The sequence below is a fragment of the Indicator indicator genome, chromosome 1 (assembly GCF_027791375.1).
Source record: "Indicator indicator isolate 239-I01 chromosome 1, UM_Iind_1.1, whole genome shotgun sequence".
Taxonomy (NCBI): Eukaryota; Metazoa; Chordata; class Aves; order Piciformes; family Indicatoridae; genus Indicator; species Indicator indicator.
In genome coordinates, this window is record NC_072010.1 from 15,031,370 (window position 1) to 15,049,887 (window position 18,518).

Consider the following 18,518-nt stretch of genomic DNA (forward strand, 5'->3'; position numbering starts at 1 on the left):
ACAAAAAGTTCTTTTTTTAATACTGTATTGTGTGTTTTTTTGGTATAGTGTTTGTAGATTCCTCTCTCAATGATGATTCTGAAGTTGGCCCTAGCTACATCAGGATATCTTAGAAGTAGGAAGAAAATCATGTCATGTCTTGGAGTAAAACATATACAAATATTCTTAATATATTGTAAGATAACTATACTGTAATATATTTTATCAAACAAAATTATCACATTCTAATTGAATTCTAGGGGGGAAATGGTGCATGATTTTAACAGAGGAATTTGTGCTAACAAATGTATTTTTGAAAAAGCTTCAGTCCTATAAAAAATTTTGCCTTTTTTTTGTCCAGAAAATATTTTTCTGCTACCACTAGGTGTAGCTCAGCTTCTTCCCTCTGATAAATAGTTTCTAATTATAAATATTTATGCTTCAAACATTTGGACTTTCTTTCTTAAAATTGCGTACTTTGGAGTCAGATTAGAAAAACAGTCAAGAAAGCTATTGTCATTGTTCTAAGCTTTGAGTTTTTGAAATGTAATACTTGGATTGTGCTGGTGTGCATGTGCATTATGACTTCCTGTGATTTGAAATGGCATTTATAATACTCTTACTCATAAAATTTACGATTTGTAATGATTTATGTTACTCTTACTGACATGAATAGGCTTCAATAGTCTTGTTACTGTCTGTTGTCCAAAGTAATTTCAACAGTGCTTGCCTTTCTGAAAGTATTTCACTGTGTATGTCCATTGAGATCCTTTGACCTCTCTTTTTTCTGTTTTTACAGGCTGAGCAGGATTAGAAAGATTCCTAAAATTCTTTTCTTTCCTACAGGGTGATAAAAGTTCTGTGTAGACTCTTACTAGTAGTCTTGGTGTGTTCCCTACTTTTCATCTCTAAAAATGTGTATATTTAGTGCAGTAAGTCAAGTTTTTAGTGACCCTTCTACCATTCTCTAAATTTATTTTGCTTAAAATACTGAGAGCAGTAGTTTTTGTTTTGTGCAACAGTTACATCTGAGCCAGCACATCAAAATTATTATTTGGTATATGTCATAGAATCATAGAATTGTTAGGATTGGAAGGGACCTCAAGGATCATCTAGTTCCAAGCCCCCTGCAATGGGCAGGGACACCTCACACTAGATTAGGTTGCTCAGAGCCACATCCAGCGTGGCCTTAAAAACCTCCAGGGATGGGGCTTCCTCCACGTCCCTGGGCAACCTGTTCTAGTGTCTCACCACCCTCATGGTGAAAAACTTCTTCCTAACATCCAATCTGAATCTAACCATTTCTATTTTTGTTCCATTCCCTCTAGTCCTGTCACTACCTGATACCCTAAAAAGTCCCTCCCCAGCTTTTTTTGTAGACCCCCTTAAGATGCTGGAAGGCCACAATAAGGTCACCTCGGAGCCTTCTCCTCTCCAGACTGAACAGCCCCAACTCTTTCAGTCTGTCCTCATAGGAGAGGTGGTCCAGCCCTCTGATCATCCTCGTGGCCCTTCTCTGGACACGTTCCAGCATGTCCATATCCCTCTTGTAATAGGGGCTCCAGAACTGGATGTAGTACTGGGGCCTGGAGTCCATTAAGTATGTTGCATTTTGAAGAAATTAATATTCTTATTGTTAACCTTATTCCAAGTCAAAGGTTTGTTGCACAGTTCTTTAGTGGTTTTGTTGCAGGCATAAATAAAATGTTTAAGATGAGCAGGTAGCATGATCTTTAGCTAAAGCTGCATTCAGCTTTTCAGCAAGAGACAAGTGCTTATTATTTTCTCCAATTGTCTATGTTGAAATTTTCCATTTCCAGCACCTGCCTTGAACTCAATAATTTGTAGAATTTCCATTAAAATGTCACAAGTGTCACAAGGAATAGTATTATTCAGGTATCTTTTGTCATGTTCTTTTCATCCCCTCTGTAATTTAGTGGCCACACAAAATTGTTTTGGTTGATACAGAAAAATACATTATGCTTGAACGAAATGGTTTCATTGCTGTAATGTTTTACCTTTTTAAACAAAATACTTTCAAAACACTTTTTAAACAAAATGCTTGCAAGTAAGAGCTAATGCACAGACAAAATAAGTATAGATTACAATACAGGGATTATATTTCCGTCTTTCCCTCATTTACATGGCCACAATTAGGTTATTCAAGTGGAATCTGTGAAATCAAAATTTAAATCCTTTTCTGACTAACTCGAAGCAGGAATTTTACTGTGGGTCTCCTTTTTTTCCAAGCATATTGTGCATCCATTGAAGGTGATATCCATGAGTGAGTTGACCTGTATGGCTGTTAGCTGTTGGTGTCACTATGGTTTTGAGGTTGGACTGTCTCTCTGAAATGGAGATGTCTCAGGTAACTGATGGAAAAAAAATAATTCATTTTCAAGGGCATTTGTAGTAAGACTGGAATTAGTTACACAAGGGTTGCTTTTGCAGGGAGTATTGTATCAGCCTAACTCTTCAGAGGCATAGCCAATACCCACATGGAAAAAAGGAGTGCCCATGTAGTGTCTCCTGAGTGTCAAGAACTTGTAGAATGCTTATGGCTAATTAGACTTTTAAGGGGAGAGTTAGGTTTAAATGTCATTGGAACTAAAGTCAGACTTGATTTTTAAGATACTATTAAGAGTCTTGAAAAAGGTTTCTATGGACATCTTAAATCTAGAAACTTTGGACTGTTTTTTTTTTTTTTTTACTCATAACTGTGAATGTTTTAATTTATGTTGATCAATTAAATTTTATGACAAGCTCAAATTATTTCCCTGCTCATTTTCCTTTTGGCAAGATCAGAGGAGTTCCATTTTTCTTGGCTTTCAACCAACATTGCAACACACCACTATTTTCCACTTTATTTCACTAATCCAAAATTCACATTGGTTACAAAGGCTAACTGAAATCTATCTCCAGACTGAATTATTTTACCCAAATACTCAAACTTGTGTGGACTGTGTATTCTACAAGAGTAGGTTGTGGGTTTTTCACATGGAATAGTGGTTTATTCCAAGCCTGTGCTGTAAAAAATGACATTGCAATCTTCATATTTGACTATCTCAATGTCAGTCATTTGAAGACTGTCTTCCCATATTGAAAGCCCTGTCTGAACAGGTGATAATGTAGGATTGAAGCTGAAACAGCATTTTCAGAACAAAAGAGTTTGTTTCACAGGGACTTTGAGAATGGTCATCCAATATATACCTGCACACTTTTTTCACAATTGCCATATGTATTAGCATGGCTCCACTTTTGGTTTTACATTCACATACATATATCAAAACATGCATATGTAACTATGAAATGTTTATATATGGCTATGCACTTCATTATTTCGTCCATACTATTTTTGAAGTGATTTGTTTTACTGCAACAGTAAAATATTCATAAACGTAGCTGAAGGAGAGGAACACAGCCAAAAATAGCAGTATCTGATCTTTACTTTACTGCAGCTATGGTAATAATAAAATGTTTGCTTGTAGGAAGGGAGTGGAAGATTAAGAAGTTTCTGCATACTGGCCTGCCATGATGCTATGTTATATTATGATAACTTGGTATCATCAGAGATAAAATAATGTCTCAAGAGGACGTTGGGAAAATCCATTGCTTTCTTATCAAGATTAAAGTATCACTGTCCAGAGTAATTCTACCCCTCTGAAGATAGCATAACTGTATTTTGTGGGGTTTTGTTGTTGGTGTGTTTTTTTAAAGACATAAACCTTTTCTGAAGTGGAAAGAGAAAGCAGAGTTTGACTGCATTTTTCTCATCCTAATAGGCTCATTTTGGCCTAGGCACACAGAAACCTAATCAATTCTTCCAATATTTTTTTTTATATTAATTATTATTAATCCACAGAAGCACTTCTATGGTATTTAGTACCTTGAGCTTTAGTGTGCAGTTTATGTTCAATAATGATATGTCTTCATGAGGAAGTATGGGTCACTGACTGGGAAATAAAGCATTAAACCAAGCACTTTAAGACTGAGAGTCTCCTTCTCTAGAGACTTTCAAAACCCACCTGGATGCATTCCTGTGTGGACTACCCTAAGTGATCCTGCTCTGGCAGGGGGGTTGGACCTGATGATTTCTTAAGGTCCCTTCCAACCTCTGATATACTGTGATACTGTGATACTCAGAATTCAGAGGACAAGAATAAGAAGAGAATAACTCAGGTCCAGCAGACTGAAAGATCTGGTAACAAACAAAGAATTAGGCTATTTCAGAGAGTGGCAAGAAAAAAGAAAAATAATCAACCTCTAAATTTAGGAGGTTGGTTAGGGAAGAGTAGATTGTGAAATCTTGTATGTGTTCTTATAAGTCATATCTGTAAAATTCTTAAGAGGAATGTATGTCTTGAGAAATATATGATTGAAAAGACTGAATCTGTAAGACACATAACATGTAACAATTACTTGGTATTTTTTTTAATGATAAATGATTATATTAATGAAGCATGCAGTGAGTGTTGGCAGTGATATGAAACTGTCTCATTAAATAAATTTATTTTTAGAGAGGCATAAATACATGCTATGGAAAAATATTCTTAGGTGTATAGTTTAACTTTTAGGTTGCCCTGTGTGGAGTCAGGCTTTGGGTTCAATGATCCTTGTGGATCCCTTTCAACTCAGGATATTCTATGATTTTAAAATTATTTCTGTGTGTGAGCTTTAAGATTTCCTAACAAAAATCCACCTTCTGCCTTGGTTGCTGATATGCAGTGCACAAAATAGAGTGGAAAAACATTAAAGCTTGCTCCATCTTTGGAGTATATTTACATTACTAAAATAAAAATGGAAGTTTTTTTATAGACCACAAAAATGTATACTAATTCTTTAGCAAGTCAGAGAGATCTGGTAGCATAGTTCCTCAGCGAACTAGGGATTACTTTAAAAATTATATTCACACACTGTATGGTTGTGGGTCTTCTCGGAGATGTGTACTGGTCAAACTGTATTATAATTTTTTTCTGATACTACAGCTCCATTTCATGCAAATCTGCCAGCCCAAATGCTTTCCCTTGTGAGTGTGTTTGTGAATAAGAATAAAACAGGAAGACAGATTCTGAGTTTTCTAGAAGATGAAGAAATACTTTCCTCCATCAGTGATTCTTCTTTTCTTGTCCCGTAAATCAGACTTCATTGGAAAGCTTTTTTGAACAGATAATTTCAGGGCTTTGAGTCTCATCATTAAAACCTTAACCACCAGTGAGAAAGAAGATTATTTCTTTGTTCTAAAATGGAAAAAAATCTCTGAGAATTGTTTCCCTTCCATTTCTGTCTCTAAAGTATTGTCTAGAAATAATCTGCAAAATATTTTTAAAAACAACATTTCTCTTCCAAGCTGCAAATTCTGAAGGAGTGAAAATGGGCAAGTTTTACCTGATCTCCATTCTCCTTTTTTGAGATAATCAGCATGACACACAAAGAACTCCTGTAAATGAACTGGTTTAAATTATCAAAAATAGCAAGTAGTGTGAGGTGAGGGGTGTGGTTTTTCACACCTGTTTTCAGAGCAGGTAGCATTTTTCTAGCACTTCAGAAGAGCATTGCTCTTCACCTCTTGGAATTGTGTGCAGTCAGGACTTCTTTGGCAGAAGATGTCGAATGTACATATAGCAGCTCTTTAGTATAATAGCTTTCTGATAGAATCCTTTGGAATAAAATTCACTGGTCAGGATCTCTTAAACTTTTACTTGTTGCAATGTTATTCATTCATTGGCCTCCTAAAAGTTTTCTTAGGCTCATGTTTTCTCTTTATCATGGTGCTTTACTGAAATGAAATTGCTTGTCACAGCTGTTCTAAGTCTTAAGACATACAAATGACATTTTTAACTCTTCCTAAGTGTTTTGTTCCTACAATAGTTGTACGTAGACAGGCTGAGTTTATGTTTAATCACAGTATATCAGAGGCTGGAAGGGACCCCGAGAGATCATCAGGTCCAACCCCCCTGCCAGAGCAGGATCACTTAGGGTAGTCCACACAGGAATGCATCCAGGTGGGTTTTGAAAGTCTCCAGGGAAGGAGACTCCACAACCCCCCTGGGCAGCCTGTTCCAGTGCTCTGTCACCCTCACTGGAAAGAAGTTTCTCCTCATGTTGAGGTGAAATCTTCTATGTTCTAGTTTGAACCCATTGTTCCTTGTCTTATCACTGTAAACCTCCGAAAAGAGCCTGGCCCCTCCACTTGACTCCCACCCCTCAGATATTTGTAGACATTGATGGGATTCCCTCTCAGTCTTCTCTTCTCCAGGCTAAACAGCCCCAGGGCTCTCAGTATCTCTTCATAGGGGAGATGCTCAAGTCCCCAAATCATCCTGGTGGCTCTCCACTGGATTATCTCCAGCAGGTCTCTGTCTTTCTTGATGCATTCTCTGTCTTTCTTGATGCATTCTCTGTCTTTCTTGATGCATTGGGACACAAGATAATGCAGGCAACAGGCAATACAATTCATTGTACTTATGTAACAGAAACAACATGCAAGTACAGAAAATGAAAAGATAGTACACTCTATAAACATTTTTGTGCCCTTATCATTCTACAATATTGTCACAGATTTAATCGAATTAAATCAAATCATTGGGATTTCTAGGTTTATTTGCCTGTAGCTTTTGGCCACTAAAATAGAATAATCATTGGATGCTTTTGTAGGTCTTCAGAAGTAGTTCTAGTTATACATTGTTACAAGAAAACATGACATTCATTTTCATTACAGAGTAGGCTTGAAAGGGAAATAAAATATTTAAATATTTTCATGAGAGTGATAAGCATATTTAATGTGTGAAATTATGACATTGTATGATGCAACAAAATAAATGAAATAAATTTGCATGAACTAAGTAAAAGTGAGCATGTGTTTAAATAAGGACTCCTTTAATCTTCAGTTCTTATTTGTGGCAGTTGACTGAACTGAGATTTTGTGTTCCCAAGAGGTTTTGTTTTACAAGGACAGTAAAATTACATATAATGCAGGATCAGGTCTATTTTCAACCTCTGGAGCACAAATGGATAGAATTTTTTTGGTCTTAGTTTTTGAAAGTTGCAACTTTTCTTGCATCCTCCAGACTTACTAGATTAAACAAAACTGCTGTCAGAGCAGGTTTTTAAAATCAATCCTTTTTCTGTTTAACTCAGTAATTTTAGAAGCACATTTAGCTACATGGATGCGGTTTCCAAATTTGACAAAAAGTAAGCCTGACACCTATAATTTATTTTTTACTATTTTTTTCCCCATCTGAAAATTTTGAAGTAAGTTCTAAAATTTGGCCTAATTCAGAAAACTCTAAGCATGTGCCTTTTCCTCATTTGGTGAAGTTCATGTAGAGGTTAACAATATAATTTATCCAAACATAAAGGCTAATAAATAACTAACAAAGCATATTTATTATTTTCTGTTAGAAAGATACTGGTTTGTATAACTTTAGTTTGCAAATGTTTCCTGAAGGGGTCTTTCCCTACACTTCGTTCCTTTTTCTTCTGTTTAGTTTCTTTATCTCCAATCATGACTTTAGTGGAAGACTGTAACAACCTCTGAACATTTAGTGAAAGATAATATTTAATTCAATTATGAAAGGTCTTTCAGGACCCACTAATGTTTTTTATTCTACAGTTTACAATATTTATACAGCTATAAACTCTGTAATATTTTAACAATTTTATTAGAATCTTTTTGAAAGGCTTACTACAAAAAATATGTTCTTATTCACTAATGAGTTTTATACCTTATTCGGTAGGTTTTCAAAATTTTAGATCTACTGTAATTGCCTGTCTTAATAGATTTTGCTCCTTGAAACATTTTCCATTTAATATCACTAATAAAATAAAGAAAATCATTGCATAAGATTGCATAGTTAATGCAGATTTTTTTTTTCATGCTAATGTTTTCTAACATATGGTTTAAAATCACTTTGCTGCTGAGTTGTATAAGAGTGAACTCCGACAAGAGAGAGTGTACAAGGTTGTGAAAGGAGTTTGTAAGCTTGTTTCCCTGTATGTCTATGTACATTTTAAAATCTTGCTCTTCAAGAAGTATGTCTTTTTGATCATGGCAGCATCTCAATGTTTGGATGGAGAAGTAAGAGTGAAGGAAATGGCTGTACAGTAGATACAGAAGGTTGTCCAATGGTGAATTGGATAGTGCCGGTTCCTCTCACGCATCTCACTGTGTTAAAGTTTAACGAAGAAGTCGAGGGAGTGGATGGGACTCTTGTATGCCCTTAGATTTGATCTGTCCTTATAGATCAGATAATACTTTCTTCTTTCTGAAAGATGAGGAGGTTTCAGTGGGGGGAGGTGTTAATCACTGTGATTATGATAGCTGAGAGGTGTTTTCTGTGTTTGCCATGACAAGGCTTAAATCCTCATCACTTACAGCACTTTGTATGAAAATAAACATACTCAGTTTAGTAATACGGAAAAATTCCAATATTAGTCTTGGTTAGATCCATGATCAAATCTTCATTTTCATGGATTTTCTTTCATTTCATTTCATTTCATTTCATTTCATTTCATTTCATTTCATTTCATTCATTTAATTTCATTTTCTAAACTCACATACATGTTAGAGTACAAAAAACATCCTGTGTCATAGGGCAATTCAGAAACTGTAGTGTTGTTCAGAAAAATCCTGTTCCTTTTCTTAATATTATAGAATTTATATAAAACCTAGGATTTGATTTTTTGAACCTTCTTCCTCTGAACCTCATAACCAAACTACATCACTTTCTTTTGCAGTTGAACACAGGTAAATTTTAACTTGATGGAAACACTCATGGTGCTATGAACCCAAGCTGTAAAACACCAGGCTTAATATTGATTGTATTTTAGCCTAAGCTTTCATTAATGAAAAATTAGTATCATAAAAAAAATTCTGATAAATACAACAGTCTGGTTTCATGTCTTTGTTTCAGAATTTTCAGCAAGAAGTCGAGAAAACAGATGATTCAGAGAGCCTGTCAAGCCTTGACAGTCTTGAGGCTGGAGAACAAAATGGAAATTACGCAACACAGAATGAATCATCTTTGACTACACGGTGTGACTGTGCCCTGTACAATCCAGAAAAATCACAGACTAGAAATAATGGTTTGCTTTACACAGCTCAAAGCACTTCTTTTAAAAATACACATCTAAATAATTGTCTGAGAAATACAGATTCACAATACTACCACAATTTACCTACTCATGATCTCTTAGATAAACACAATGTTCTAACTCCTGCTGAACATGTAAACAATTCAGAAGAGGAATCCTCTACTTCTCACAGCTCTGGAGAAAAACCTGCAGAGTTCTCTACCTCTGGTAAGCAAGAAAGCTCTGGAAGAAATGCATTTACTTCTCAGCAAAATATAAAAGATAGAAACAAGCCATCTTCTGGATCAGCTAGCACATTAGCCACTGATCATCCTGTTTTCAATCCTGACAAAGACTGGGCTAACCCTGATTCTATTCCAGGAGGAAGAGTTCAGGATCTGATGCAAGAAGAGAGTTTTAAAATGATCCCACAAAAAAGAACTATATCTGTGCAAACCTCCAGTCAACCTATTGCAACATCTACAATCTTATTTCCTAATCAGGGATGTTCCACTGGCATTCCCAGCACAGCTGGTATATTACCAAAGGACAAAAACATCAGTGCAGCATTTATAAAAAATACCTTGGGTAAAATGGCTGAAACAAAAGAAGAAAATAATAAATGTATTGATGACATTAACCCAATATCATCTTTGTATCAGTACATACCAAATTCCTCAGTTCTGCGCTGTGGCAAGCAACAGAATAACAATGAGCAAGAAAAGAGAAATACAGTTGAAACTACAGTGTCTGATACAGACTTCAATTCTGGCATTCCCACACAGCATAAAACCCTGAAAAACAACATTCTTGGGAAAAAAAGAGCAAAGTTATTCAGAAGTATCTTAAAGAACAATTCTAAATATGAACACACTGATTTCAAATCTATTACCATGAACCATGGAATCAATTTTGGAACTCAACCAATGTCTTCTATCAGAGACAGTTTAGAACTGGCAAAAAGAAAAAAGAAAAGTGCAGAAAATGAAAAATACAATAGAAAGCTAAGATGGTGTGATGAGATTAGCCAGATAATAATAGAAAATAATGACAAATGCTATGAAAAAAACACCAGTGAAAGATCTTCTGCACAGCTGCAATATGTTCAAACTTCAAATAATGCTCCTAAGACTAATTTAAGTTTTGTTGCTCAACCTTCAAACCAGGAAGACTTTCTTATATCAAAACCAAATGTTAATACTGAAGATTCAAATGAAGAATTCACATCTCTGAATACGTGTGTGTCCACTGGAGCCTTTTCTACTAAAAAAGCTTGCATGGTATCAAAAGATGAAGAAAGTAATCCCCTAATATGTAGTAATAATTCTAAAATTAATGAGAGTAATCAGCTCAAAAACAAAGCAAAAATAACTAGAAGAACAACATCCATAAGAGCCCAGTCAAGTTTTATACCTGGTAAGAGAAGAGGCATTATAATCCAGCCACAGACAGCCACTGAAGCCAACAGAACTCAAAGAGCTCCAGGGAAACTGCTAGCACCTCACCCACCATCTGCACCTCTGCCAGGAAGAAGTGGTAAAAATGAAGCTAGCCCTGGGTGTCAGCCACTACTGCATCCAAGTCTTCAAGCTACCACTACAAGCAGGAATGCTTTAAATGAAAGGCACATTGTCTTAGCAGATCGTGCTTTAAATAGAAAGGGTACAGAAGACAGTGAGGGTATTCCTTGTCCTTCTGACACGGGCACTGTGATACCTACACCTGGCTGCAGTATGGCCAAATACGAACCTTGGGCAAAACGTACTTGTTCTGTAAATAGTGTCCAGACGAGTGCCTGTCACAATTGTTCAGCAACCTGCACTGAAAGAAGACCTGTTAATGCAGAAAAGAGATTACATCTCCATCACAGCCCAGCAGCTGGAAAAACAAGTACCTCCTGGCAAGGAGCACACACTGCCCAAGCTCCGAAAGACTCTGCTACTGGTAAGAGTCATGTTTCTGGGTTTGGGCTGGGGAGGTGTTCAGACAAAAGTCTTTTTCAATTACATCACAAACTTGTTTTCAGTTAAAATATCGAGCCTTTCATCCTTTCACACAATACAGCCAGTTTTAACAAGTTTTCACCATTTGTCACTGTCCTTGCTATTCTAGTGGTGCCCAGAGGCCTCTCAAACATTGATCTCTATTTTTAATAGAGAGTATTTTCCTTGAGATTATTTTCCTGACTAATGAGTAGATGTGACAGGTGGTCTAAATAATGATGTAGAAGGAAGTAACTAAATTTATATAAGCAGGTTTTACAAGGTAACTAGGAGTCATAGCTTGTTGTCCAACAGTCAATGCCACCTGAAAGTGAAAGAAATATAGATCTACCTTTTTTTTTACGCTGACACTGTAAATGCCTAAAATTGTTAAGTTTTAGTCTGGGTAACACAATTAATGCTTAAAAAAAATTAAATCTGTGTTAAAAATAAAGAGCATCTACTATGCTGCAAAGTGTGTCTGATTTATAAAGAATTTTAAGATCTTTAGGACTAATTGTGCATTTTATTAAAAATCAGCCTTGTAAACAACATGATGCAAGGATTGCCTGGTGAGATGGAGGACAGATACATTAGAAATGTTGGGAGAATAATCTCCTCCTTTTTACATTTCAGAATAGGTTTCATGATTTTTATTTATCTTGTTTCTCCCCTGTAGTCTAGGCATATTCTGTGCCTTGGGCACTGATGGCATCTTTGTGCTCGTATTTTGTGCAATGTGTGCTGGTTTGCCTCCTATTGAGGGCTGCAGTTGGAAGCAGAGCTCCCGCAGCTGTAGACCCTGTTTCAGGTACAAGCAGTCCCTCCAAACTACTTCACATGCTGGGATCACCCTGAGGATTGGACAAAGATGCTTTCTAGAAAAATAAGTAATTCCTGTAATTTAAAAACCCCTAAATTTCTGGGTTTATCTACAGTAATTGATAGTTTTAACTATGGAGTGACTCAGAACATCTCTGTTGTTTAACAGCAGAGATAGGCCCCCTGGCCTAAAGCAGGGGTGGGAAATGAGAAAGGTTATCTGCTTGTCAGCTGCATTTCAAGCCGATAAGCTTAAGATATGGGTGGCTTAAGTTAACCTATTGGATTTTACATTGGAAGTGAATGAAGTCTTGCATTACCATGCCACACCTCCAGCTGAGATACCTGCCTCTTGATATCCTTATTTGCTCATCAGATTAATTAGGAAATTTACTAGATTAAAGTTGTGTGCATTACTAACACTCTCCTCACTACTACTACTATCTTCACTGCAACTTCAAATGCTGTATCCCCAGTGGCACACAGATCCATCTCTTTTTAAAATGTGAGAGGGTGTGCCTCTCTTTGTATCCACTTAGATTTTATGCTTTGCAAGTCTTCATCGTTTTAAATACTCTAGATAACTCTTAACGACAGTGCTGTTATTTCTTCTACTATCTGCAAATGCACATAGTTCACCATAGTCTTTGTCCTTAAGTGCTTGCTATGAGAGACTGAATACTGCCTGTGCTTGAGTAAAATATCTGCTGTGGCATTATTGCAATGTTCAGTGAGGTCTGTACAGACACTAGAAAATATGATCTGTTGCAGTGCTTGGTTAAATGAACAAAGAATACGTGAGAACAAGATGAATGATGGACAAAATGATTGTCCATGAGGATCTTCCTTTACCTGGGCTTCCAGGATTCCTGTGGTATATTTTCTGACGAACACATATACTGTGGCTGGGTATTAGAATCATTTTAAGTCCTTTAGTGTTCAGTCAATAAAATACTTTAAAAATGTGTTTAACATTTAGTGTCTGAAAAATAAGGGACCCATTCAGACACTTACAGTATCTGTAGACTGCTCAGTATCTCAGGCCCTTAAGGATAATATTGTTAATTATATTTTTGTCTTACATTTCTCAAAGGAATATTTTGCACATACTTGCTTGCAAACAAATTAATTACTGATGCCTATTAATAGAGTTTTCTAAAAAAATATTATGTGATTACTAATATAACAAGGGGATTCCTCTTAGTACAAGACATGGATAGACTGCAGAGTCCAATGAAGGGCCATGAAGATGGTGAAACACAGGAGGTTCCCTGTGAAAGCAGGAAACACTTTTTTTTACTACTGAGTCTTCATTCTTGGAAATACTCATAAGCCATCTATGGACGTGGTGCTGGGCAATCTAGGTTGCCCTACTTGAGCAAAAGGTTAGACCAGATGACCTTAAGACATCCTTTTCCATCTCTACCCTTCTGTGATTCTGTGAATCAAATAAATTGTGTACACTATTACATGTTTTCTGGACAGTGCTATGTAATCTTCACAAACATTGAATCCATAAGGTATACACCATCTTGGCAACAGACATTTACTGTGTCAGGCAACTGGACTTTAGGATTACTCTCTTAATGCAACTTATTTTCTAAAGCAATACTTTTTGGCAGGTGATTTGATATTTGTTTTATCACAGTTCACTGTTCATTCTCCTGCCCTGTATCTTTGTACAGAATCTGGGATTTGAAGTGGAGCTTGCTTTACTTAGCTTTCTTGTAAATGTCCATGTACAATCCACAGCTGTATCTTATGCTAACATGAAATTAAATATGCCTTAGAAGTGTCTGGTTTTCTCCTTTAACGATAATAAAATAAATTTATCAAGATTAAATGGTAAACATGCACAAGGCAAACATCAAAATTTGGGCAGAGATATTTACTCACCATTACTAGCTTTGTTTCTACTATCTTTATCATGTTTTTACACATTGTTGGTTTATTTTTATATGCATATCATCTAAGGTGTTGGTCCTGTTAGAAGACAAAAGCAGGGTTTTGACAACCATGAAAATAAACACAGAGCTTTTTCAGAAGACAGAAGACAAAGTGTAGCCTCTACAAGACAGAAGCCTACTCATCATGCACAGGTAAGTACTAAATACTATAAAAGCTTATTTACCTTCAAAATTGCAAGTTTCAGAATATCAAATATAATAATTGTCATACAGTTTTGAATTAGTGTACTTAGTCAGCCTGCTGTCATTGCTAATGTAAAAAACAAAACCAGTTAGAATATACAACTGTATCAGTATGCACTAATATTTTGGCATTTGAAACATTTGATAACATGAAATAATTAATAATATGAAATAATAAATTAAAAAATCTTCAGAAAGGAGTATAGTTACCTAAAATGTTCTTATATTTTTAATAGAATTCATTAGCTACTGTCCAGCTGAGTCCTGTTCAGTCTGCATTTGATGCAGTACACAATATGAGTAACACCTACAAGTCTAACGAAGGTATAGTAATACATCTTACTTCAATTCTTTGTTCTACATAAGGTAGTGACCTAAGACATCCACAGTGTAACATCTCTTGTGTCTTGTGGCACAGTGATTCTAAGTAAGAAAGGGTAGTTATTTGTCTAGACCTGATTTTTCTCACGGAATAAGATAGAGCATCATGTATTGATGGCTTTTATCATGCAGTACAACATATAATCAAGTTTCATTCCATTTCTCTTTGTATTTAACCATCTGATAACTATATGTATCATGCATAGCTGATACTGTTTTCTATCATTACATAGTCCCAAATTTGGTAGAACAATTGCTCTGATGCCAATTGCAAGATGCATTAATGATCTTATAGAATTTTTTAACATATCATGCTTCTTGACTTTGCCACCTTTTTGATCTTCTACTGTAAATTTTGTGTGTTTCACAGACCTATAGTCATGAAAGCAAGCAGTATAGTTAAATGTCATGAGCCTTTCTCCTTTGAAGTTACCCCTGCAATCTCTTCAGTTTCAGAAAGCACTGTTCAGTTTCTTGTAGCAGAAAAACTAGCAAGTACACCTGTTGCAGAGGATGACATCCTGGCAGCTATGGAAAGCGTGCACGCAGCCAGACAGCCCTTACTGTTTAACAGGGCTCCATGTCCACGGATGACTGCACTTTCAGTAGAAGAACAGAAGATTTTCCAGTCTCTTGATCATCTCAATCAAAGGCTCCAGAGTAAGTTGGGTAATAAGTAGGATTCTTCATCAAGTGATTAAACTTCTGTATTTTTTTTGCCATGGATTAAAAACATGAATCTTGTGATAGAAATGTTTTTATTCTATTTTCTTCTTATTATTTTTTACTAAATATAGCAAACAATAGATAAAAATCATAGAATCATGGAATGGTCTGGGTTGGAAGGGACCTCCAAAAGTCACCTAGTCCAACTGCTCTACAGTCAGCAGGGGCATCCTCAACTAGATCAGGTTGCCCAGAGCCCTGTCCAGCCTCATTTTGAGTATCTTCAGGGATGGTGCCCCAGCCACCTGCCCAGACAACCTGTTCCAATGTTCCACTACCCTTATAGTAAAGAACCTGTTCCTAACATCCAATCTAAATCTGCTCTTCTCTAGTTTGAAGCCATTGCCCCTTGTTCTATCACCACAGGCCTTTGTAAACAGTCTCTTTCCATCCTTCTTGTTGGCCCCCTTCAGGTACTGGAAGGTTGCTAATAGGTCTCCCCAGAGCCTCCTCTTCTCTAGACTGAACAACCCCAAATCCCTCAGCCTGTCATTATAGCAGAGGTGCTCCAACCCCTGATCATTTTCACAGCCTTCAGTGTCACTGTCCAACAAAGATGTTAAACAAGACTGGACCCAGTACTGATGGCTGAGGGACTCCACTTGTCACTGGCATCCACTTGGACATGGACCCATTGACAGCCAATCTTTGGGTGCTGCCATCAAGCCAGTTCTTTATCCACCAAGCAGCCCACCCATCAAACCCAGACTTTACCAGCTTGGAGACAAGGATGTCGTGCGGGGCAGTGTCAAAGGCTTAGCTCAGGTCCAGGTAAATGATGTCAGTTTCTCGTCCCTCATCTATTGATGTTGTGAACTTATAGAATCATAGAATCAGTCAGGGTTGGAAGGGACCACAAGCATCATCTAGTTCCAACCCCCCTGCCATGGGCAGGGACACCTCACACTACATCAGGCTAGCCAGAGCCTCATCCAGCCTGGCCTTAAACACCTCCAGGGAACTTATGTAGAAAGGAAAACTGTAACCTCTAAGTAAAGCACATAAGGAATGTGAAAGAAACAATGAAAGAATCATAGGAATGAACTGGTTGCAAACAAAGTAGCTGTGAAAATTCACATCATATATATGTGTATCTTAGAAATGTAATTAGCTTGCCTAATTATTTGGGGATTAAAATTGGTAATAAGGTAATACAGGTAGGTTTATAGGACACAGAAGTATGTGTAAGTATGTACCTGTAAGTGAAGTATTGTAAGTACATTGCTTTTATAAATTGTGAGATTTTCTAATCCCCTTTTTGGGCTTTGATTTCACATGTTACCAAATAAAGTGACTAAAACTGTGTGCATTTGAATGAATAACAGTCACTGGCCAGTGTAAGTCTTGAAACTTTGTTGCCAGCTAGGAGTAGCGGGCATTGTTTTCTCTACCTTTAGATTTCTTTACTGACACTGAATTTTTTTGATCAGATAATATTTCCTGCAAATGTTAAATGTACAGACACAGCACATACTTCAGCAGCTGTTGGTAGGGGAAAAAAAGAACAATGCTATCAAACTACATTTTCACAATCTTTGGAAAGTTTTGTGTTGAATATTTGACTGTGACTCATATTTATTTCATGTTTGTCTTACCTAATATTATAAGATACTTTCCTGCTATTTTTAGATGTTCAAGAAGCCATTGCCAGAAACCAATCTGCTTCAGATGTTTTGCAGATAACCACGCCTTTAGTAAGTATTTAATTTAAATATGTTCAGATTTAATTCTACATATTGATCTTACGGCTCTTGTGAGTCCTCATGGTAGGGGTGACTTGGAACCTCGGCTTCCTCTTTACTGCTTCCTGTCTTGCAAATGCAGTTCTTTGTGGTGAAACAACTGGTAAAGTTTGTCATTTTCAGCAATTAGTGCAGCATAGTCTACCTTTAATGGATCTAACTGTTTTATTAAAGCATTTTGAGCTTCTGCATTCTCTGAGGCTTTACTTAAAAAAATGTGTTCCACCACCTGCATTTTCCTGGCTTTCAATGGTTGGACTTCTTGGCTGGCTGGTCGTGACAAGGCTTTCTCCTACTGATTCTTCATCTGCAAAATTTTTCTTTCATGAATATGATAAAAGCTAGCCATTTACTCTGACAGTCCAATCTCTGGAACTGAAAATTCTCTGAAGGACATTTAAGATACTCCTTTCCCTACAAGTATATACTTAAGCATTTAAGCAGGTGTCCAGCTGTAGGTACACATTCAGGTCTTAGACATTAGCTTAGAATTCTTGTTATGGGAGCTGTCATGCAAGTTCCCAGATCGACAAGGTATAAATGACTGAGCTTTCATCAAATCATCTGCTATGAGAAGAGAAGAGGTTTGAAACTTTTCTTCACCCAGAAAACAACCTGCTTCAGCTCTCAATTTATATAATTGTTTATACAATAGAAAACAGATCACATATCAAATGACGCTTCTTGAATGTTATATTACACATAAATACATTTCTATTTATGTATATCTCATTATTCTCCATTTTATTACAGAGTATTCAGCAATGTTTATCCTTCCCTTTGAACACTGCAATAGCCTCACAGCAGCACCAGAAAGCCTCAGCTAGTAATCGACTGCAAGGGTACAGAGGATACTGATATTACCTGCTCCAGGATATTGCAGCTTTATGTACTTTCTTGTAATGTGTATACTATTTGACACTATGAAATTAGCAAAAAAATAAAGATAAAGGCATTAACTCAAATAATGAATGGCAATTGACTGGCAAGCATTTTTAGCATCATTAAATCTATTTTAATATGCACTTTATAAAGTGTTTGTAGTGTCTGTGTAAATTTCCTGTACCCATAATTAAAGTGAAAGGAAAACAAATATTTTGCTACTTAGATTGTGTAAAAAAAAAATTAAGCTGGGAAAGTAGTTTAAGATTCACTAATAGATTCTATTACAATTATAAAATATATACTGTATGTGTTATTTATCATTGGATAATACATGGAGTTTCACCTTTTGTAGTGATGGCTGTAAGGAAAATTGCTGCAGACTGTGTTGCCTTTATTCAGTGGCTCTATCTGACTCGAAAACTGGCTCTGCTCCCAACACCATACATCTCCTAACATATATATTCCTACAGGTCTTGCTGAATTAGTTTTTGATTCCTGTTCTCCAGATTTTCCCAACAATGTCTGTTAACCATTGTCTTTGAAGAGGAATTCTTCCCCAGCTCTTCATGTAAAGAACCCCAGGCTAAAAGTGTCAGGAAATCTGAAAGAAAGGTGCTTTGGTAAGAAATGTACAACTAATAATGGTGTGTATATATATGTATACACTTTCACTGAAGCACATAGGGAGACAGCTGTTCTAGAAATGCAAACTCATAAGCATCCAGCTAGCCCATCAGCGAAAGCTGGGGTTTAGTTTTACTGTTTGGCTTTACTTTTAT

The 18,518-nt window shown here is 36.4% G+C and overlaps 1 protein-coding gene across 1 annotated transcript in view; it reads left to right on the forward strand.

Annotated features, from left to right (window-relative positions):
• The window catches only part of CEP126 (centrosomal protein 126), a 64,117-nt gene that overhangs the window by 20,601 nt on the left and 24,998 nt on the right, over positions 1 to 18,518 (forward strand). The window contains exons 6-10 of the mRNA XM_054390033.1: positions 8,892 to 10,995; positions 13,830 to 13,954; positions 14,242 to 14,329; positions 14,837 to 15,046; positions 16,742 to 16,806. Of these exons, the coding sequence (XP_054246008.1) occupies positions 8,892 to 10,995; positions 13,830 to 13,954; positions 14,242 to 14,329; positions 14,837 to 15,046; positions 16,742 to 16,806 (2,592 nt within the window). The remainder of the gene's footprint in view (positions 1 to 8,891; positions 10,996 to 13,829; positions 13,955 to 14,241; positions 14,330 to 14,836; positions 15,047 to 16,741; positions 16,807 to 18,518) is intronic.